The sequence below is a fragment of the Centropristis striata genome, chromosome 22, assembly GCF_030273125.1.
Source record: "Centropristis striata isolate RG_2023a ecotype Rhode Island chromosome 22, C.striata_1.0, whole genome shotgun sequence".
Classification (NCBI taxonomy): Eukaryota; Metazoa; Chordata; class Actinopteri; order Perciformes; family Serranidae; genus Centropristis; species Centropristis striata.
In genome coordinates this window covers 25,570,647-25,594,725 of record NC_081538.1, presented here as the reverse complement: position 1 = coordinate 25,594,725, position 24,079 = coordinate 25,570,647, and the positions used below count along the sequence as shown (strand labels likewise).

Here is a 24,079-nt window from a genome sequence, read left to right as displayed (position 1 = left end):
GGTTGCGCGCACAGCTCTCTGATTGGTCCGCGCAAAGAGCAGCAACGCTGCTGATTGGCTAGAAGCTAAAGCGTTCTATTTCCATGATTATTTAAGATTGAGAATGTTTTAGCATGAATTCGCTGTTTATTTATTTTATTTATATGGAGTACGTAAAAGAAACATAAATACATTTATTATTAAAAATAAATAAATATAACCATTAACTGAAAACATAGACTTAAGTATTTTAATTCGTTTCTATATTTTTGTTTTTTTTGTATTCCTCTTAATTCCCCTATTTACTTTCCTGTGTAATTTTCTTTTTTTATTGAGTATCTTTTTTTTATATTTATGTATTTAACTATTTTTTAACTGATCAAAAAAAGAAGAAATAATCTGCAGTGTAGTTATTGCTTTTTATATTTTTAAATGTAGTTATTACTTTTTATATTCATACATTTATACAATTTAATGATCAAGCATTTGACAGAAATGAGAGCTGATGGTGTGCTTTGACTCCAGTCTTGAAGGCTGATTAAATGGATAAATAAATAAAATCATTATGCCTAAAATATTAGTAAAAATAAATACACTACAGGCCAAAAGTTTGGAAGCAACTTAAGTTTTCTGTTCACAATGGCTTTCTTAAAAACCAGTATGGATTTTTGGGATTTTTCGATGTGTTTACTATATGATCATACTTTACCTTTATTGAATTGAACTATTTTCCTCAATTTACCTTTAGGTATACATTGATGTTACCAGACCATTGCTGAATAAATTTTAACAAAAGAAAAGAAGGGCTTAGTTTTAGGGTTGAGAAGATTTGGAAGAGTCACAACTTCAGTGCAAAAGTAAAAAAAACAAATCAGCTTGCATTATTCGCTTTAGCTCTTTAGCTTTTGAGAGTTTGGATACAAAAATCCCAATAAATCTCAACTGTGTCATATCACTGGCAAACTACCACATAAATGGCTAAAATTGAAGCAGCTGAGTAAAGAAACAAGAGTTCAGATTTATACATTAAGGAAAGAAGGATACACAAAGTCTAAGCAATAAAAACCCAAAGACCTGATAATTATAGTAAAAATGTGTTCTAATAAGTGACTCTTTGTATAATAATCACATTTATTTTGTTGCAAAGTATAGCAATGAAACTATGATCTTTTTTTGTACAAATTTGATCTTGCTTCCAAACTTTTGGCCTGTAGTGTATAGGCATTTATTGACAAAATAGTTACTTTGATATAAATACTTTAATTTGCCTAGCTATTTATTCCCCATTGTGTTAATCCCCCAATTTATTTATATTTCTTTTGTAATTTTCTTTTAAATTCTATAAGTGCTGTAAGCCACCAGATGTCACTGTTTGCCATATAAATATAATAGGATTCATTCTATTTCAAGGGTGTTTGCTGTGTTTAAGCAGAGAAGTCTAAATTTCAGTAAATATTTTTCAGCAGAAATAGAAAGAAAGCTCCGAAGCCCAAAGGATTCAACCTCAAATACTCAGATGCAGTCTTGGAAATGTTAAAAATTGAAAATACATTCACATGTGTAAGAGAAACCTGCAAATGCAGTTGTTTTGATAATAAAAATGTTTTTCCAGTTGAATTGCATTTGTTGTTCCCACTTTGAATAAAAAATTGGGTCTTTGTAACAGCACTTCTACAAAAAAATATGTTGTATAAATAAAGTTAAGATGAGTGTTGTTGCAGCTTCTGGAGGTTACCACTAGAGGGCGGTAGCCACTAGATTACCTACTGTGCTTTTACTAACCTTACCCTCAGATATAGAAGGTAAAGATACTTAAATTCAAATGTTTATTACAGTTGAATAGAAGATAATAAATAAATATGTTGCTATGAGACACTTTGGCTTGATAACCCTTGAAAAATGTTGAAAATGAAAATGTGATGCTGTCTTCATCCTTCTTTTCTGCCTCATCTTCCTCTCTCTCTCTTTCACAGTCACACACACACATACACACACACACACACACACAGAGGCGGTGGCTGCAGCTTTGAAGGGATGCTTTGTAAATGGGTGCAGAGATGAACGCTGGGTTGTTTTGCAGACCCAAACACACAAACACACACACAAACACACACACACACACACACACACACACACACACATCACGACCGAGATGAAGGCAGTGTTGTTTTACTGGGGAACACACTCAGTCTTTTATCCGGCTCAGTTAGAAGACTGAGACACTATAGACACACAAACATGACTCAAACTAATCTGCAGGATGAAGCTGCAGATATTAGGTCTGATATATTAAAATTATCTCATAGCAGAACCCCAAAATTCAATCTGTTCTATGTATACAAAGTCATCCTGTTGAGTTTTTTTCTCTCTTACTCTCAGTGAGCAAAATGTGAACTTTGACACACATAAAAATAACAGAAAGACAAAGAATATGATATGGATATGTGGATATTTATGATTGTGGTGCAATGCAAAAATAGTGCAGTTTACCTTTATAATATGAGGTTAAAATGTGTGCATGTGTTATAATAAGAGTACAGAATAAATATAGTGCAGAACTGTTCTATAAAAACACATCAGACCCATATAGACTACAACAGATGTCAGAAAACTTGGATGTTTTGACTTTAAAGCTGTCAGTGTTTGGAGTTATTTTGCTCCCTCGGCTGCGGTTCTGGTCAGCTGAGTCGCACTGTAATGCTTCATCATCTTCATCTTCATCATCATCATTATCATGGTGTGTTTGTGTGCAGCTGCAAACAAAAGTCGTGGGCTGACCGGTCACACTGTCGTCTTTGTTCTGCAGTAGAAGAAAAACAGTCACATTTCCACCAAAGAGAGAGAGAGAATATAGCCACACACACACACACACACACACACACACACACACACACACACACACACACACACAAACACTGGTTAGGGTTGGCGGTGACCTTTATGGCATTTTGAAGGCTGGTCATGAGGTCTAAAAGTTCAGATTCTAAAAATGTAGCTGCACTTTTTCTGCCAAATTCATGAATTTGGTGTCAGACAGGAGAAGCCTCTGAAACAGCACATGATCCAATATTCAACCCAAATTAACATATAGTCTTTACCTTCTTTAAATTTTTGTAACAATTTTAATTGCTTCTTTGTTATTGATTCTGCTCTCAGCTACATTATACTTGTCTTTGTTGTTGTATGAATGGTGGGCTGTGTTTAATGTGTCATTTTTGCTATTTTTTTAAAATTTGCATGCATTAATACATCCGGATATATGAAATAATGACTGAATTCCTTTAAAATAATAAATTCAAATAATATTTTGGTGGGTATTTTATTTTAATTGTAAAATATAATGTAAAAAATAATACAGAGGTGTGAATGAAGTACCTTTAATGAAATATATATCTGATATTGGAGTTTATCATTAGTTATTTATCATTAGTTATTAGTTGTGTCTGTCATGCTAAACATATGGCACCAAAGGACACACACTGCTATTTATTAAGCATTAAAAAAACATTACAGCATGCATTAATACACTTGAAAATATTAAATAATTGGTCACAAAAAAACTAAACTGACTTAAGTCTTTATAAAAAAGTTCATTTATTATTTTTATTATTATTATTATCATCATCATCATCATCACCATAATAATACGGTATTTTAGAATTATTTCAGCATGCATCCTCCAGAAACATTTTTAATTAATAAATCTGTATATTTTATAACAATTGGTCATGAAAACCTTGTCTTTAAAAATAAATAATACTCATATTTTATCAATATTAATTTGGTATTTAAAATGCTTAATTTTAGTAAGTAAGTGAGTAAGCAAAACAATCAAATTAAAAAAAAAAAAAAAAAATCAGTGGTATGAGTTTTGTACCTTTAATCAAATATTTTACTTTATAATCCTCTACATGTATTATTTAATTATTATATAGCCTAGTCTACTCTATATAGATTTTTTGTATGTTTGTGATTTTATGATGTAAAGTGTAGTTTGTTTCCTGTCTTTCTGTCACAACTGTTCTTTTATAAGCAACCATTTTCACACACAGGACATGTGTTAAGCTGTACAAAAGAAAGAAGGGCTAGACAGAAAGAAAAATAGATAAATTACGACAGAAATGTCTCTATCCCAGCTGGTGTTTAGCAGTTGATCGTGTCTGTTTCCTCCCAACAGAGCAGGCGCGTCAACACAACAGAGCGACATCTGTTGAGCTCCGACAGTTGACGGAAATCACCGAACGGAGCCGAACGCGACAAATCCGAACCGAGCACCTAAAAAACGGACAACCAGCGACAGATATCCCGTTATTCGACCGTTTGATATCAAGCTAACACCGTGAAAACACTCCGCAGGGATGTCGGCTCTGAGCAACTGGGAGCTGTGCGTCAAATATGCCCTTTTCATCTTTAATTTCGTCTTTTGGGTAAGTTAAAAAAATGTAAAATATATTAGTGATAAAGTCAGCAGAGTAAACAAGTGCGTATTATTGCTATATATTGATAATTCTGCTCATATCATCAGTGGTAAAATGTAACTAAATATATTTATTCAAGTAATTTTCATGTGCTTGTACTATACTTGAGTATTTTTATTTTATATTAGCTCTACTAGACAACATATTGAAGGGAAATACTTGATTATTAGATAGCTGTAGCAACTTTGGGTATTAAGGTTACTAATACAGAATATAATTCAGTTAATAAATTGTGATTTATTGTTAATATTGCATGAACTACCATCTATTACTTTATAGCCTAACATTAGGGAGCCCCACCTTTACCAGACACAACATTAAAGTGATGGGCCCCTTAAAGCATCAATAAATTAAATCCAGTAATATAATGAGGTTTAATAAAAAAAAAAACAAGTCTAATCACTTAAAATTGATCATGTTTTTATGTAAAATAAAGTAAAATGGAGTAAAAAGTACAATATTTGCCTCTAAAATGTAGTGCAGTAGAAGTATAAAGTAACAAAAAAATAATAATTAAAGTTAAATATACCTAAAGTACCCAAAGTACTCATTATACAGAATGGCCCATTTTAAAAGAATTTATGATATATTGGATTATAATAAATGAAGCATTATTAAAAATGTAGAATGTGATTCTAATGTACACTTTTTGTCAAACTGACACTTTCGTTCATGCATTTCCTGCAAAGAACAGGGTAAAAAGATCATGGATGCATTAGAGAAAGGGAGCGAGATCGATGGTAAATCTGGATTCTGAAGGAAAACCATAAACTGTATAAAATATGGATTTAGTCTCTGTGATGTTGGTTGGTTTCTGAAGAGCCAAAATGAAGCTCAACCTGGGTGGCTCCTTCCACCACCATGTTGGCACTAGTGTTGACTCCTATGAATTGGATTAAAATAATGCAAAAATTGGCGGAGAGATGGATCGTGGGTGAGATAAGGTGGGCCGAAGCAGCCGCACCCTTAATTACGCATTAATTTAGGCCTTAATACAATTTAAATGGGTGAATTATATAATAGTGTCCTGCTCCTCTCTCAAGTCAAAGCAGAGGTGGTCTTCTCTGGTTATCTGTGCAGACATTTTCAAAATAAGTACCAGGAAATGCCATTTCCTGTATGATGAAGCTGAGCTGCATGAGCCTACATGACTGACAACATGCAGCTGTAAATAAACGGAAACAGAGGAGACAACACAAGTATCGGATCAGTTCTGTATAACTGAAAATTGCTGAATGATGAGCAATAAAGTGGATTAGGTGCACTGGAGACCTGTTGAGCAGAGCAGAAACTGACACTCTGTAGAGTCACACCAGCTCTGGGGTTCACACCTTTTTTTTTTCTTGGTGTGAGACGTTTGCAAAAGTGCAAACATAGACTTTTAAAAGTGCATCATTGACACCAAAGCTGAGATATCTACCTGTGATTAGATCACCTCAGACATGTGTTGTCTATTTACACACCAGGGTGATGAGAGGAACCATCTTTGGGGGAAATGTATTTAACCCTCTGAAATCTTGCGCTATTATGTCCATTAAAAATCTCTTAAAAGATCTTTACCATGCCATGTTGGTATCAGTTTTTTCAGCGCAACCTCACCTATATGTCCATGAAATGTACATGTTGCAAATATGAAAATATATGCAAATATAACATATAACAGGTAAAATGAGGATAATATCCTGTTCTATATTTTATACTAAATATATTTGACATTATCTCTGGTTTTACTTAGCCAAATATCTTTTTTTTTTTTTATCTGGCATGGAGTTTCAAGCCAGAACTTTAGAGGGAAGCTGATGGCTAGACTCGACGTTGCTTCATGTTTATGTCTTCACGTCATGAAGAAGTCATGTGCAGGTTGTTTCATGGACTCCAGAGGGTTAATGTGTCCTTTTTTTAAATTCTGGCCCATTTCTTATCTGCTAACATGGAGTGGCGAACTTTGTGACCTTTTTGACCATTACTGCAGTCAGCCACTAGGGGGCGATTGAGATGTTTCGGTTTCACTTTTAGCAGAGCTGTCATGCTGTCCAGCTTTATATAAATGACTCCACTACAAGTAAAAGTCCTGCATTCAAAACTTAATTAAGTAAAAGTACAAAAGTATCAGCATCGAAATGTACTTAAAGTATCAAAAGTACACATTATGCAGAATGGCCCCTCTCAGATTGTTTTATATATACTAATTATATTATTATTATTGATGCATTTATGTAAGCAGCAGTTTTTTTTTGTAAAGATAAGGCTCCGGGGGCGATTGAGATGTTTCGGCTTCACTTTTAGCTGAGCTGTCATGCTGTCCAGCTTTATATACAGTCATTGTTTTATTAACTGTAGTATATTTTATGTTACAAGTGGTATATTTTATGTAACTTTTAATGTAAGTGTTCTGCTTTACTAAAGAAGCCTCCAGTCTGACCTTTTGTTCAGAACAGAACTGTAAAAACTGGTTTAAACCAGAATAACGTACTGTAAAGATCTGGGAGTTGTCACACAGTAGAGGCGTTGGAATTTGAATATTAACAAGTATAGGTTGAATTCCTTTTAAGGTTAAAAAGTAGACTTAGCAGCGTGCTCGTTCCTGGGAAAACATGCCCATGCGTTGGGTGTGGGATGTTACAAACAGGATTGTTTAAATCGGGTCTCAAACTCAAATTACCTGGGGGCCGCTGGAGGCAGTATCAAAATGAGTAAAAAAAGACACAAAATGACTACAAAAAAAATACACAAAATTACAGAAAAAACACTAAATTACTTTAAAAAGACACAAAATGAAAAAAAAACACGAAATGACCAAAAAAAGACGGAAAATGACAGAAAAAACTAAATTACTTGAAAAAAGAAACAAAATGACCAAAGAAAGCACAGAATTACCAAAAAAGACACAAAATTATTTTAAAAAGACAAAAATGACCCAAAAAAGACACAAAATTATTAAAAAAAGACACAAAATTATTTAAAAAAGACACAAAATTACCAAAAAAAGACACAGAATTAACAAAATAGACACAAAAGTATAAAAAAAAAGACACAAAATTACAAAACCACACACAACACAGTAAAGTGCCATTCATATATTAAACTTTCATATCAAGGTGAGGGCCACAAAATATTGTTTTGGCGAGTTTGAGAGAACACAGACTTCATTGGACTCGGGGCCACCTTTTTTTCAGCAGCCTTGAAATTGACAAAGTTCTCCTCCGCTTAACCTAAACAGTGTATTCTGATGTTTGATAATAAAGAAAACTAAAAGTAACTTTGACTTGATCTTTAATCCACTTTTCTCACTCAGAGAGGTAGTAATTTTACACTACATAACATAATTTTCATAATGATACTGTCGAAGAAAAAAGTATTAAAGCATGCCGGCTCACTGGGGAACTTGGAGACACAGAGCGGATCTGAGCCAGTAAGCTAATCATTTCAGCAGTTTTATAATAAACTAAAGCTGTTGTTAAGAAGAAGTGAAAATGGGAAGTAGTACAAATAAAAACAAAAAGACAGGTGGGGCATTTGCATTCAAGGCACGAAAGACACACAATTGACATATGATCAAGAAGCAAGTCCATCTATGTATATTTATCACAGGTTCAAGTTATATATTGTTGAAAAAGCGACAAAGCCAGTGGAGGACTGGAAGCCGTTATGTGTTATTATAGATTTAATTACGCTGCAAGTTATAAAAAATACTGAAAATTAATTAACATCACAAAATATAAAATATTATTCTGCATAATCATTACTTTTACCTTTGGTACTTTAAGTATGTTTTGGTTCTAATGCGTTTGCTTTAATTTTACTTAAGTAAAGTTTAGAATTCAGGACTTTTACTTGTAAGGAAAGTTTAGAAAGTAGAGTATTTCTACCCTGTGGAGTGCAAAAGTAATTAAAAGTATATACAAAACAGTGCATAATTTGAGCAAAGTAATGGAAAACATTGCACATTATATTTCAGGGTATGAATTAATTAAGTAATGGAATACATTGTATAACTAACACTATAGTCTTTGTGAACATTTTTTTTTAGAATAGAATATTTTTATTATCATTGTCACATGTACAACGAAATTAAGTGCATTCCTTGCCACTGCTAGAATTAATATACAGGTGCATCTCAATAAATTAGAATATCATAGAAAAGTTTATTTATGTCATTAATTCAATTCATAAAGTGGAAATAACACATTATATAGATCCATTACACACAGAGAATGAAACATTTCATGTCTTAATTTATTTAATTTCTTCTAATTATAATGATTATTGAATGAAGTCCTAAAATTCAGTGTCTCAATAAAATGAATATTACAAAAGACAAATTTTAAAAAGTATGTTTAATATGGAAATATTGGCCTCTGAAAAGTATGTCCATCTATATGACTCAATACTTGGTTGGGGCTATTTGACTTGAACTACTGGAAATGGACTTTTACATCATATTCTAATGTATTGAAGCACCTGCAAATAAATCAAAGCGAAAATTAATAAATCGTAGAAATATAAAAAACAGGAGAAAAATTTTAACAGCAACAAACAAACATAAACAAAGAAAAGAACATATCAAACAACTATTACAACAATTACATTTGCACAAGTCCTCATGGCATTATTTAAGTCCTTGACGGCTGATGGGTAAAAAAAATAGTTTTTGAGTCTTTTTGGGCTTTGCAATAGTTCAGAAAAAAATGCAGATAAATCCCAACAGGTGGCGTGATTGAGGCCAGTCTGTCATGAAAACACAGAAGTTGTGAGATTTCTGCTTCTTGACTCCTTCTCGTGTTATTGGCACTTTCTACTTTGGTCCACCCTTTTTTTCTTTTAAAGCTTCTGTCCTCCTCTTTTGTCTCGAGCTCACCTTCTTCTTCTTATTTCACTCCTCTTTGTGTCTCCGTCCCTGTCCAGCTGTCCCTTCTCGCTTCTCTCTTTATCTCCTGATCTTTAAAACGTTTTTTTGACACAGAGATCCCGTCTGGAGACAAACACAAAATGTACCAGGTAGCAGCGTGGACAGTGGCATACTTGTCAAACAAAATAGATGATGGCAGAGAGAGAGAAAGAGAGAGAGAGAAGGAAGGAGAAAGAGAGAGAGAGAGAGAGATGAGGAGAGGCTTTAGCAGCTTGGAGACAAAGCTGGTGTTGTTGGTTTCACTGGGTCTACTGGGAGAGGAGAGCAGCTCCAGTTACCTCAGCAAACAGCACAGAGCCTCAGTCCCAGGAGGGCTGTGTGTGTGTGTGTGTGTGTGTGTGTGTGTGTGTGTGTGTGTGTGTGTGTGTGTGTGTGTGTGTGTGTGTGTGTGTTACACCTGTTCAGCTTCAGTTCTCTTCATCCACATTATTTTCTGCTTCTTGTTTGGTTTTACATTATTCAAAAGGAAGCAGAATATTGTTTTTTATTGAACCAGTTTCTCTTAATTTATAATCTGTGAATTGCTATTCATTCATTCATTCATTCATTCATTCATTCATTCATTCATTCATTCATTCATTCCAGTTCATTAATGTGTTTTCCTCTGTTGATGTTTGTTTTTGCTATCCTCACTATGCCAGTCTCTCGGTGTCTGTTCCCACAGATTTCCCAGAAACGTAGTCATCAATTTAGATAATTGAGTAATTGTTGATGTCATTTAAAAACATCCAAATTATTCACTGTCACTGGCCCTTAAAATGTGAGGATTTGCTCCTTTCCTCTATTTTATATTATTGTAGATGAATATTGATAATAATATTTTAAGTTTTTAAACGTTTGTCAGTTGTTTCAGCCTCTGGAGAATTTTGATTTTATTTTTTTCTATTTTTTTAAAGCATTTTTAGACTAACATAAGTGAGTTATTGTAAAAAAATAAAAAAAAACATATAAAAAAATGTTTATCATAATATTTATATACTGATATTATTATAATTTCATTTTTAAAAAATCAACATTTCAATAAGTTTATATTATGAAGAAAATGTAATTGTCTTCAGTAACAAGTACAATGTTTTATTAGATTATTTTATTATTATAACAATATTGTTGAAAAGAAGACATATCATGACAAAATGTATCAGTACATATTGATACACCTATATTACTTTTAAAATTATTTTTATATATCTAAAAAAAAAAACAAGAACAACAAAACAAGAGAAACCTCCTCAAAAATGATCTTTTATTATATTATTTTATTATAATTCGCCAAAATAAAGATCAAAAACAAGACTGTTAAAAAAGAAAAAAATATAACAAATGTAAAATCTTCTCAAAAATATAAAAAACATTTTTATTTAATTAAATAAAAATAGTAATAACTATTTGTTGAACCAATATGAATGCCATAATAAATATAGATGTATAATAAACCAAAAACAAGATATTATAAAGTTGTGTTTTGGTTAATTTAACTTTAAATGTGAAGTGTTTCCAGCTTTCCAATTACAAACTAATCCCTTCATTTCATGATTTTATCACAAAATATACTGTAAAAAAAAATCTATTTAATTTACGGTAAAATTCCGGCAGCTGTGGTTGCCAGAACTTCACTGTAAAAATTACAGTGAGCGTATGTAAATGTAAGTATCAGCAAAAGTTGTAATTTATACTGGATAATCCCATTACTTTTTGGATAATTGTTTCATCGTGGTATTTCTCCATTACTTTGACATGAAAATTTTATATTTTTACAGCAAAACTGTGTGTTTTTATAGTTTATGACAGTAGAATTTAAAGTTTTATGCTATTCTTTGATTTACAGTAATTAAAACTATCTACTACGGTGATGTACAATGTTTAATTTTACGACCTATTTCTAATGCAATTTGACAGTGTTTTACTGTCATTTCTACAAACATTTTTTACAGTGTAGATCAGTAGTTCTCTGGCTTTTATCCTTTGTACTCAGCCTAATAAAGCTGTTTGTTAATTACATTCAGCTGCTCTGATTTACTCCTCAGACATGAATCACTCCCCCACCTCCTCTCTCCACCAGCTCCTCCCCCTCACTTCCTAAATACACCCAGGTGAGCCATGCAAGGGTGTGGTTCACAGAAAAATCTTCTTCTTTTCACTCTGTGTCCTGTTTCTTCCTCCCACCGAAGCAGACGGTTTAACTCCTGAACAGAGGACTTTTCTTCTTTAAAAAAAGCATCTAAATCTCGAGCTGGGAGCCATGGGGGCGCTTCAGTGTATCAAATACTTGGTGTTTGTGTTCAACTTTCTCTTCTGGGTACGTAGTATCACTTACACAATGTTACCTGTGGTTGATACATGAGACTCTTGTAGTAAACTGGTTCTCAAAGGAATTTGGTTGCTTTCTTTCAGGTTGAAACAGGTTTTTAGTGATTTCCAAAAGGGGAAATAACTGAAAATAACTTTTAAATGCTTCAGTTTTAGGATTATGATGTTTTTACTTCTCCTTTTTAGCTAAATGAAATGAAAATATAACTTAAGCTCAAAATCACTGAGTTTAGAGCTACAAACTTTTTTCTACTAGAAAACAATGCTAAAATACTTCAGTTGTATTAATGAATCAAATCCTTATGATAATTAGGTGGCAGTTTGTTAAATAAATTCACCTGCTGTGTTCTGAGGCACATTGTGCACGCAGGAAATTGTCTGACTGTGAAACTTGAGGTGCACTCTAATGAAACAATGCCTGAGCATGAGATTAAAACACGTGGTTCTGCTGGTGGCGTTACAAAACAGTTTTCTACAAAATTCAATTTATGTTGAAAGTGGAATCAGCTGTGTTTTGGTCAGTATTCTCTGATTTGAGTGAAGTATTTTAGAAATGCATACTTAGTCATTTGACTGGGTAGTCACACAAACTCTTTCTATTCAGATTTGACGATGTATATAAAGAAACAATGACTCAACAGTTATTGAAATCATTTATCAAGCATTAGTGCTAAATGTTCCCACTTCCCAAATGTGATGAAATTAAATCTCTTTTAGTTATTGGACTGTAATCTGAGCACAAAAAAACAAGTTAGGCTCTGGTAAATTTTCACACATTTTATAGACTATTCCATCAATTTAACAGTTAACTAGCAACCTTATTTTTTTAAATCTTGATTGGATGATATTTTGAGCACAGTACAATTTTTTTTTGGCATGATGTTTCTGGTTCATTGTGATGATTATTTCCAGTATAGTTCGTTGGGATATTTTCATTTGGTGGGATGATTTTAACAGTGCAGTTTCTTGGAAAAACTTTTCCACTAGAGTTTGTAGGAATAACTTTTCCAGTACTATTTATTGGAATAACTTTTCCACTAGAGTTTGTCGGAATAACTTTTCCACTAGAGTTTGTCGGAATAACTTTTCCACCAGAGTTTGTCGGAATAACTTTTCCACCAGAGTTTGTCGGAATAACTTTTCCACCAGAGTTTGTCGGAATAACTTTTCCACCAGAGTTTGTCGGAATAACTTTTCCACCAGAGTTTGTCGGAATAACTTTTCCACCAGAGTTTGTCGGAATAACTTTTCCACCAGAGTTTGTCGGAATAACTTTTCCACCAGAGTTTGTCGGAATAACTTTTCCACCAGAGTTTGTCGGAATAACTTTTCCACCAGAGTTTGTCGGAATAACTTTTCCACTAGAGTTTGTCGGAATAACTTTTCCACTAGAGTTTGTCGGGATAACTTTTCCACTAGAGTTTGTCGGGATAACTTTTCCACTAGAGTTTGTCGGGATAACTTTTCCACTAGAGTTTGTCGGGATAACTTTTCCACTAGAGTTTGTCGGGATAACTTTTCCAACACAGTTTGTCGGGATAACTTTTCCAACACAGTTTGTCGGGATAACTTTTCCAACACAGTTTGTCGGGATAACTTTTCCAACACAGTTTGTCGGGATAACTTTTCCAACACAGTTTGTCGGGATAACTTTTCCAACACAGTTTGTCGGGATAACTTTTCCAACACAGTTTGTCGGGATAACTTTTCCAACACAGTTTGTCGGGATAACTTTTCCAACACAGTTTGTCGGGATAACTTTTCCAACACAGTTTGTCGGGATAACTTTTCCAACACAGTTTGTCGGGATAACTTTTCCAACACAGATTATGAACATCCAATTGTATTCAGTTAAAGGTGCGTCCCATCCTGAAGTTTTTGGTGTTGCTGTTTTAACCAAGATTGAATGTTAATTTATGTTTATATTAAGGGAAGATTAGTTGTTCCGGAAGAGGCTTTCCCACCAAATCCTAACTCTACAACCTTAGTGCAAGTGTCAGTCTCTAACACAGGTGAGTTAATCAGTGACAGGATTATCCGAGCCCCTTCATTGTTTCCTCGAGTTTCACATTCCAGTTTTGTTGTTGTCCTGCATGAACGTCTCTGCAGCGAAAGTCAGATCTTATAAGATAACGTTTAGGGTTTGACTTCCGCTTGGGGAAGAGATATTTAACTGTTTGTGTATATCACACAGAGATTTACCCCCAAATATCCACAACGTCTGCTGTGTTATTACTGTGATGACCTGTTTACAGTTGTTTACAGTGGGAGAACACACACACACACACACACACACACACACTGTTAGTCTGTGTTTAATGACTGTTTTGACCGTCTGCAGTTCCAGCGTGTAATGATGGGAGATGCAGCTCTGGGTGGACAAATGAGACTACAACTGAAGGAGCAGTCTGATTTAGAGAGAAGCATAAATATCAGATTAGATTGGTTTATTTATTGGCTCAATACTGCAAACAAATTGAGCTCCTTGTTCCCATTTCTAAAAGACTACATTTCCCACAATCCACATTGTCTTTACACAAAATATAATTGCTTTTGTGTTGAAACATGATGCAGATTTACTGCTATTTCTTATTGTGTTTTAAGGCTATGGGCCTTTGTTGTGGCCTGTAAAAGCTGCCAAACATCTGAGCAGTAATTCATTTCTCTGCTGTGCTTGAGTTTGCACTGTGAATTGTGCTGCAGAGGGCTTTATGTGGTTAATGAGAGCTAAAATGAACCTTGAGGGAAATAAATGTTTCTCTCAGGATGCTCAAGATGCACAAACAACCCAACTCTCCTGAGAGCATTTACTGCACATTAACACCAATATTTCCACTCATCATTCAGGACACTCACATTTCCTGTTCTTTTCCTGTCTGTTTTTATCTTCAAATTGGAGAGCGCATGAAGAAAAAAAAATGATATCATCTGCTAAACTAATCTGCTGTCCAGGGCTCTAGTCAAGGCCGTAGTCTGTGCAAAATACCGCTCAAAAAATAGATTTTTCTGGTCACATTTGACAGAATAAATCGGTGCAATTCTCCAAAATATGGCATTGTGCATATTGTGTGGGAATAAACATTTTTACCAACAAGAAAAGCAGGTCACCTTAGCAAGTTTAAGTTACTTTTTTCAGTCAGTTTTACAAAGATTAATGTTTCAAGAGGAAATTATTTGTTCGATTTATGTTGGGAGAACAGTTACATTTATGATGATGCTAACAAAAAGCTGAGTACTGTGATGTAAAGTTGCTGCTGCTGGTTTTACGGACCTGTAAGAATGAGGATTTTCTGCTGGTAAAGGACAAAAGAGACTGATTGTTTCTGGTGTTGACTCTCTTTGCTGAGATGGAAGTTTCGGGCATTTCTGTTGACATTTTTTCTTGTTATCTCATAATTCAACCAGCACATCACACACATGACTCATGCAGTACTCTCTCAAAGTCTGAGGGTCTCTTAACCCTCTGGAGTCCATGAAAGCGCCGGAGCACGACTTCTTCATGACGACACAAAACGAAGCAGCTGCTGTCAGCTGCTCTCTAAAGTTGTGGCTTTTCCAATTTTCATGTCCAATTTAATGCATCAACCCTTTTTTAGCAAAGGTAAAAAAAAACGTGCGTTTTAACATGATTTTACTTTTTTTTTGCAGAGATTTTTCTAGTTTAGCTTTGTGCATTTAGCATTTGTAATGCAAACGTTTCGGAGTCGGAGTTTTTTGTAATTTTTGTGTGATTTTTGTATTTTTATGTTTTTGTGTGTTTTTTTGTGTTCAAAATGTTGATCCAGTAAGTCAAAATTAAAAAAAATAATCGGGTCATATAGGTGAGGTTGTCTTGAAAACAATGATACCAACACGTCATGGTAAAGATTTTTAAGTGGTTTATACAGGCAGAATGAAAAGGAGCCCAAAACCGACAAAATAGCCTCCAAAGGGTTAAGTAATGTGAATGCTTAGACTTTTAAGGATTAATTTCAGAGTCCCATTTTAATCAGATTCCTTTTCTTTTCTGATACGTTTTGATAGAGTTGACTTTGTAAAGCTGAGGTGTTAGTAAAAATGGTGCAACTGAACAAAGTTTATACAGTCAGTTATTGCAACAGACTGCTTTGTACTGTGTGTTAATCTCAGGTGCTGTACAGCGTCTATATATACACTAAATGCATTTTAAACCCTCTTGAATGTACATATATTGTGAGTGGAGTGTATTGTAAATACAGCGAACACATTCATGCTAAAGATCACCCAAACTTGAACAAACATAATCCAGAGTTGAGTTTCAGCTGGAGGCTCAGTTTGAAGGTTTTAATAGATGCTGAGGTGTGTCTGTGGAGCTGTGACTACATTATGACAGAGTTTAGTCAGGGTTTATTCCATAAGCTGCTGTGCTGACAGATGTGTCAGGTGTGGTGGTGAATAACTTTTAATTAGGGTAGTTAATTGGACAAGAAAGATTTAGTTGGATTTAAGTTGTGACTCAGTGAGTTTTAAATGTAGCTGCCAGAGGCCATACTTCGTCTGTGTCTGGATAATATTTCATCACACATAAGTTATTTTAAACCAAACCCTTTAACTAAACTAAACCAACTATAGTTTTGTTGGCTCAACATAACCAAGTAGTTATGTGTCACATTTAAAGACGTGTTTAAAACAGAAACCGTGTGACTGTTTTACAACCGTAAATACATAAAATTACATTGTAGGATATCATACGAAACATGTATCGGAACAGACTAAACCTTACAACCTTTTTATTATTCTTTTTTTTCTTATTTTTTATTATTTCAAGTCCGTTTCTGGAAAAGTCAGTTTGGTTTACTGCTCCATGAGGCTGGACTTGAGGGGTGATTGTTTAAAACATTAATTTGGGTTCAAAATACATTGACCATAGTTGTGAATTCATACAAAATGTAACATGTTTTCTCAGCAGTGTAATCTTTAGATTGTGTAGTATATTTTATGCTACAAGTGGTATATTTTATGTTACTTTTAGAGTTCTGCTTTACTAAAAGAAGCCTCCAGTCTGACCTTTTGTTCAGAACAGAACTGTAACAACTGGTTTAAACCAGAATAACGTACTGTAAGATATGGGAGATGTCAGACAGTAGAAGCGTTGGAATTTGAATATTAACAAATAGGTTGTATCCTTTTTAAGGTTAAAAGGTAGACTTGCGTCTGCGTTGCGTATGGGCTGGAACATTCAAATTAAATGATCTTGCACACAGACAGAAAAGCCAGAGAGAATAAGGTCTGTTATTGGAGGGACACCTTTTTTAAGAAGCCTTTGAGATTGGACAAAGTTCTCCTCCGCTGCACCTAGGCAGTGTATTCTGATGTTTTATAATAAAGAAAACTAAAAGGAACTTCGACCTGGTCTTTAATCCACCTTTCTCACTCAGAGAGGTAGCAAATTTACACTTATTGTACTTGATGTTATCAGACCATGTAACAGGACTTTGTGTGTGTGTGTTTTGCCAAAATGGCCCTTGGAAGACTTTCTGGACAACCTGGTCTCACAGGAATCTGTGAAATAGCCACGGATTTGCTTAACTCAAAATCCGTGGAATAGCCACGGAATCACTCACATTTCCATGAAACTGACACGTCATATCCCGTGGCTATTCCTTGGATATTTTTTCATTTTGGTTTGTGTCAAAGTCACGTGACTTTCAAGGTTCTGGCGGTCAGAACAAAAAACATGGCGGACAGTTCTTGTGAAAAAAAAATCAATATTTTGACTTAGTTTCTGCATAAAAATGGATTTTGATTACATTTCTAGCAAGAAATGTTTTATTTTCTAACTATTCACTCAGCGGATGTACATTATCACTTTGTCGGGAAGATCTCGCCAGAAAAAGACGATCCGCTGTGTTTTATTTTGAAATCTCCCTGATCCTCTGTGTATTTAACGGAACAAACCTTCGCCCATTACATGCCTTGTGTCTGAGGTTGATTTGCTGATCAACATATTATTCTGTTGCAGCGGGAGACACTGATGTTGACAAAGTGACGACTTACGATCAGATTTGTCCGCTGTTTTATTTCGTAATCTACCGGATGTGTGGTGTGATCTCATTCAGGCGCGCTCCAATGTAAATGCCGCAAACTTAGTTTCTGCATAAATTGATTTGATTGAAGAAATTTATTTCAATCCCTAAACTCTAGCTGCCTTTACCTGGCACCTGATGCCTAGAATCTAGTGATAAATAAGGCTTTATTTGGGGGGTTCAGTATAGTTGTGGTCATGGTGAATAAACTCCTTGAGGCCTTTTTTTATGTCTTCATCTGTTGACCTCGAACTTTGGACATGTCCCACTTGAAAAAGGTAATTCAACAAAGATTTCTGTGAACTTAACCCAGAAAAAGGCTAATTTTTTAAATGATGTTGGACCCATTGATTCATGACATATTATAGTATACTTATGGTTTGAATGTGCTCAGTTTAATCAAACTGTAAAGCTGAATATTAATGAATGATGCATCATATTTCATGTCTGTATACAGTCATGGAAAAAAATATTAGACCATTGTTTTCTTTAATTTCTTGTTCATTTTAATGCTTGGTACAACTAAAGGTTCATTTGTTTAGACATGTATAATAACAACAAATAGCTCATAATAGTTTAATTTAAGAGCTGATATCTAGACATTTTCCATGGTTTTCTTGATAATAACCAAAATCATTAATATAACCATGGAAAATGAAGGTTATGACTCCAAGAACTCATCTGATTTTTGAAGCAAATTGCAACAATTGTGTGCTACTGCAACCATTTTAAAGCGTTTTACCTCAATGAGTCGTGTGTCCACTCTGGCAACAGTTCTACATACATTAAGATGAAAAAAAAGTCAGGCTATATATTAACCCTCTGAACCAATTGAAATGTTTTTTTTCTTTAGAAGATCGCTTAAATATGCTAAAAGTTAATCCTAGAAAGTAACTGTGAAAACAGGCATTATCTAATTTTAAACTCTCCAACAGGCCTTGAATGGATCATATGTTACAAAAGTTTCTGTTGAAAAAGTAGCCAAACAAAGCTTAAAATTGTGTTTGGTTAATATCATGAAAACCATGGAAAATGTCTAGATATCAGCTCTTAAATTAAACTCTTATGAGCTATTTTTGTTGTTATTATATTTGTCTAACCAAATGTACCTTTAGTTGTACCAGGCATTAAAATGAACAAGAAATTGAAGAAAAACAAGGATGGTCTAATCATTTTTTCCATGACTGTATGTTAGATTATTCATGCAGTTATCACTTAAACACTTATCAACAAAAAAATCCACTCCTGGTTTGTCCCTGGTGAGTCTCCCAGATGTTTCCTCCCTGCAGGCTGAGGTGTGTGTGTTTATCTGAGTGTGTGTCTGTGTGTGTGTGTGTGTGTGTGTGTGTGTGTACACTGATTCATGGTCATCAGACTGTAGCAGATCCTGCGGACATGTCTGGGCACAATGCTGCCAGTTAGCGCGGATGCCTCGTCTTCATCTCATACCTCCAGTTGCACAACAACACAGACGTCAGCATTGCGGGGACATCATGGAAGTTATTTGGGTGGCAACAAAGAGTTGATGTAAACTTGTGTGGCTGGTGGTTGCTGAGGAGATCATGAGTCATTCCTGTGGGTTGTTACTGTGGTGAACGCCATGGGAGACGAACACACACACAATATGACAATCCTTTATCTGCTCTTATGATTGTTTTGCTGTGTATAAAGAGCCATGACTTCCAAAGATTAGCTGAGAATAACGTTTGATTCAGTCCGACTTGTTGATCAGGTTCTACTGGGCGTGTTGGGAGAACGTGTGAAGCAGCATGTTTGACTTTATTTTGACCTGTTTCGAAGTGCGGCCCAAGTTATCTGAGCTGTGAGCGCTAGTCCTTTCTTTTTGTGCAATGCATTATGGGATAAAAGTGTACATCCACAGCACAATTAAAAGTCTAAAGAATTTCTTCAAATTTGTGCACCATAACTGTTAAGTATACTTTGTTTTCAATTGGCAAAAGATGGCACCAATGAGGGTGGCACCGTTTCCTTCCCAACTTTGTTCTGGTATTTTCATTGTTTTCTATCCTGTACACACAAACGCACACACACATATTCTTGTACTTCTATCTTTGTGAGGGATAGTGAATTCTCTTGCAAGGTTATAATAGTTTTGGATTTTTCATCAGTTTTAGTTTTAATTTCATTGTGAATTTTTGTTTTCAAATTCAGTTAGTTTAAATGAGTTTTAGAGTGAGTTTGCTAGTTTTAGTTTAGTATTTTTTAGTTTTTTGTAATGGGGTATTTGTTGGGTGGGAGATTAAAAGAGGTCACAGTAAATTTTGCCTTTATTTCCTTTGTCTTATCCATCTTTATGTATGAAAAAAGTTGACGAAAACGAAGGACATTTTCTCTATAATTTTAGTTACACAATACAGTTTCAGTTAATTATCATTATCATGTAACCTTTAACCCTTAAAACAAAGTCTGAAATCTCAAAAAAGCCTTTAAAGAAGTGAGGACCGGCCAAAATGTCCTCACTTTGCAAAAATGTCCTCACTCTGTTGGTTAAAAACGTGTTCCGGTCCTCACTATGTAGGAAGAACAAGAACACACACACACACACACAAACTGAGCACCTTAAGCAAGTATTGTTACAAGCGTCTACTGCTTACATCATCCTTTGCACATTTTATCTTTTATTTAGCATAACTTTACATTTTGTCTGTATTGTAAGCTTTACTCTTTAGTATATATCATATAGTAATATCATGTGAAGTTCTTTTGAGATGGCACTGGGACCAAGAATTATTAACTTGAAATAATCCTGTATTGTTATCTTGTATATGACAAATAAATCTTGAATCTTTGAATCCAGTGTGAACCCTTAAACATGCGTGGAGTTGTCTAGATTTGGGACACTTTGGGCTGTTATACCTGTTAAACATCAGCATGTTGGCATTATCATGGTGAACATGCTGGTATTATCAAGTACAGCCTTACAGGGCTACAAGCATGATGATGTGTGAGTTGCAGAGCGTTTAATTCCCCTGTTTTTTGGAGTCTGACCCTTTTCATATGTTTTCCTTCTGTCTCCTGTAGCTGGCAGGTACCGGGGTGCTGGCTGTGGGCCTTTGGCTGCGTTTCGACTCCAGGACAGAGGGACTGTTTAATGGAGATGACGGACCAACAGTCTTCTTTACTGGTAAGGCCTTGTCCATTTATATTTAGTCATTTAGCACATGCTTTTATCCAAAGCAACTTACAGAAAAAGGGGAAAAAAATCAAGGTATAGTGCTGTAAAAAATCACTCAGGTTCGTAGATTGGAGGCCCAAGAGCAAACACACACTGGAGATAATGTAAGGTCTCAATACCGGCCAATAACATAATTCTCAAAGGAAGTCAGTTAGAGTGAGCCATGAACACTATATAAGTTTATATTTGATTCTTCTTGGGCTGAGCCTGCCCCCGTACAGAAAAAATGGACGGATGGACACTGATTCTATTGGCCAGTCATTAATAACAACAGTTGTTCACGATGTTTATTCTACACAATGTGTGTGTGTTGTCCTCACAGGTGTGTAGCTAAGAGTTACCACGTCTAAACATGACAGCTGAAAACCCAAACTGTTCCCTCGAAAATCTATGCGAAAAGATTACAAAATCACCAGCAAAGTGGAAAGTAATTTACTCCACACAGCATTATAATTATCCAAATATAACAGTGGTATAAGAGGCATTAGTGCAGCAATAAGTGCTAGTGACGATTCTTTAAGGAGTAGAGTTATGGTGTGGTGCTAGGAGAGAAGATGCTCCCTGAAGGTCTTCAGGAGGTTTTAAAGGTAGAGAGGGACGCCCCTGCTCTGGTAGGACCTGGTAGTGGTTCCACCCACGGGGAACAAGAAACACAAAGAGTTTGGATCGCCTTGAACGAAGAGGTGGCAGAGCCAGGTACCGTTCATTGGAAGAGAGCAGTGGTTGTGAGGCAGCATATGTCTGAATCAGGGCGTTCAATAGCTGGGTGCACCACCGGAGACAGCGGTCAAGTTTTGAGATGACGACAGTTTGTGTCAGGAGTTGAGTAGCACGCTTTGTCATCTTATTACTGTCTTTACATTTACACCCACTGGGTACAAAGTGTCGCAACATCCATCCAGTAGACCATGGGTCTCAAACTCGCGGCCTGCGGGCCAATTGTGGCCCTTGTGAAGATATTTTGTGGCCCCCACCTTGATATGAAAGTTTAATGTGAGTTTTATATGAATGGCACTTTACCATGTTGTGTGTGGAAGGTCCCTTTATTAACTTTTTAAAATTTTTCTTTTGATAATAATACATTTTTGTCATTTTGATACTGCCTCCAGCGGCCCCCAGGTAATTTGAGTTTGAGACCCCTGCTGTAGACCTTCTATAAGCGCTGTGAAGCTGACTGAATCAATGAGGAAATAAAACAACGTGCCTAGCTCTTGGAGAGGGAAGAAACAGAGAAACCTCAGGGTTTGATGAAGTGAACATGCCAGCCAGCAGGTTATGTTACCACATTAACTGACTCTGAGTTTTCAGTTCCAGGAAAAGAGGAAGAAACCCCTGAGTTTCCCAAATCTCAGGGCTGAAAGTTTCCACTAAACCTGCTCTCTGAAACAGAGCCCAAAACTTACTGCTACCCAGACATTACAAAGGAGAAGAGTTAAAGGAGTGAGGGAGATGTCGTAATAGATTTGAGTCAGTGGTTGCACGTGTTGTCTTGTCTAGCGGGAAGGAAGATGTCTCAAACTCCAGTGAGCAAGTGCTCCTTGTAGAGAAAGCTGAGCTCCTTTACCACATGAAATAGGAGATTACCCCATTAAAATATCATCTGTATATTTATGGCTTGATGTTGAACCGCAGTGCTTTTTAAGTTCTGACTAAACTGTGTCCATTGCACCTCGTCAGACTGTCTGGGTTGTTGGTTTGGTTGGCTACGGTGGTTGTTGTCACTGTTCTGTAATATAGATTTTCAATTTTCTGTTTTTTAAAGGTGAAAGGAACAATGTTCTTACTAAAGTGAAAGATGATCCATAAAAAGCGAGTCTGAAAGTCTAAACTAAAGGCTAAACTTTAAACTAATGTGACAAATTCAGCACCACAAAAAAAGCCTTTTGTACGGTGGATTCAAGAGGATAAAACACTGCGAATTTAGCAAATAAATCCAAACAGTCAGAACACATTCCTTAACGGCCCTTTTTCTAAATTCTGCATGTGTCATCAAGTTGATTGTTTTTATGTGATGTCAAATTGGCACAGATGGTGAAGATGTATCTTCATTTGCTTAAATGTCTATTTGCATCTATTTGTTTTTTATTAGCAGTATGTTGAACCATCAGAGCCTCAGCACTTGTAGATTTGTGGATGCAGTCCCCAGATATCCATGTCTAGGGCAGGGATGGGAATAATTAATTGACGATCGATTAATGGTTAAGAATTTGGTCGATCACGTGGAATTTTTAATTGGTCTGTATTTTTTATGTTATCTCTGACTGTATCAGTATCACTGAACTGAAACACATAGCCACCAGTATGAATGTGTGTGTGAGTGGGTGAATGAGCGTAGTGTAGTGTAAAGCTCTTTGGATAAAAGCGCTATATAAGTGCACCCCATTTACCATTTGACCATTTATTACGGCAAGTATGCATGCAGCAATTAACTGATCATTAACATTATAAATAATCGAGTTGGCAGGTTTCTTCCAGACGCCCATCCCTAGTCTAGGGCGTAAAAAGTGTATTAGTCCTCATGAAGCCAGTCTAAGTTCTGTCTGTGAAGATTATAAGCACATACTTTATTAAACTAAATATATTTCACTTTTATATGAATGAACAATATAGCCATAATGAGGCACAATTCATTGTTTTGTGTTAAAATAATGTTTTCTATGTTTATAAACATATTTTTGTTTCACAAATTCATTACTGTAATGCGTCCAGATAAAATGTCATCGTTTCCCCACATTTGTACCGAATTTCCCTTCGGGGATGAATAAAGTAATCTATCTATCTATACAATAAATGTTTTAAAAAGTTTATAAAAATAAATATACATTTGTTTAAAAATGTATAATTTGACAGAATATAATCAAACAAGGGTTTTTTCTGGAAGTATGGATATTACATACTGCCAGAATGTGTAAAAAAACATATGGAAATAATATTTTGAGAAAAAAGTATACAAGATTAAAGTGGCAAATCTACTAGAAATTTTTTTATGAGATTTAAGGTGGTAAATCTGCGAGAAAAAAGTAGTTTTTTTTCCCAATTTTTTCTCAAAAATCTGCGGTTTTTTTTCTCGCAGATTTGCCACTTTAAATCTCTTAAATCTGCAACTTTTTTTCTTGTAGATTTGCCACTTTAATCTAGTAAATTTGCAACTTTTTTCTCGAAATAT

The 24,079-nt window shown here is 35.1% G+C and overlaps 1 protein-coding gene across 2 annotated transcripts in view; it reads left to right on the top strand.

The window, feature by feature from the left end:
* Window positions 1-4,205: 4,205 nt before the first annotated feature.
* cd9b (CD9 molecule b) overlaps window positions 4,206-24,079 on the top strand; it is a 31,049-nt gene continuing 11,175 nt past the window's right edge. The window contains exons 1-2 of one of the 2 annotated variants that reach the window (XM_059326189.1): window positions 4,206-4,406; window positions 20,760-20,862. In XM_059326189.1, coding sequence (XP_059182172.1) covers window positions 4,338-4,406; window positions 20,760-20,862 — 172 coding nt within the window. In that variant the 5' untranslated portion in view covers window positions 4,206-4,337. Of the gene's footprint in view, window positions 4,407-11,418; window positions 11,663-20,759; window positions 20,863-24,079 lie in introns of those variants that run through there. The other variant, XM_059326190.1, reaches the window with a different exon arrangement.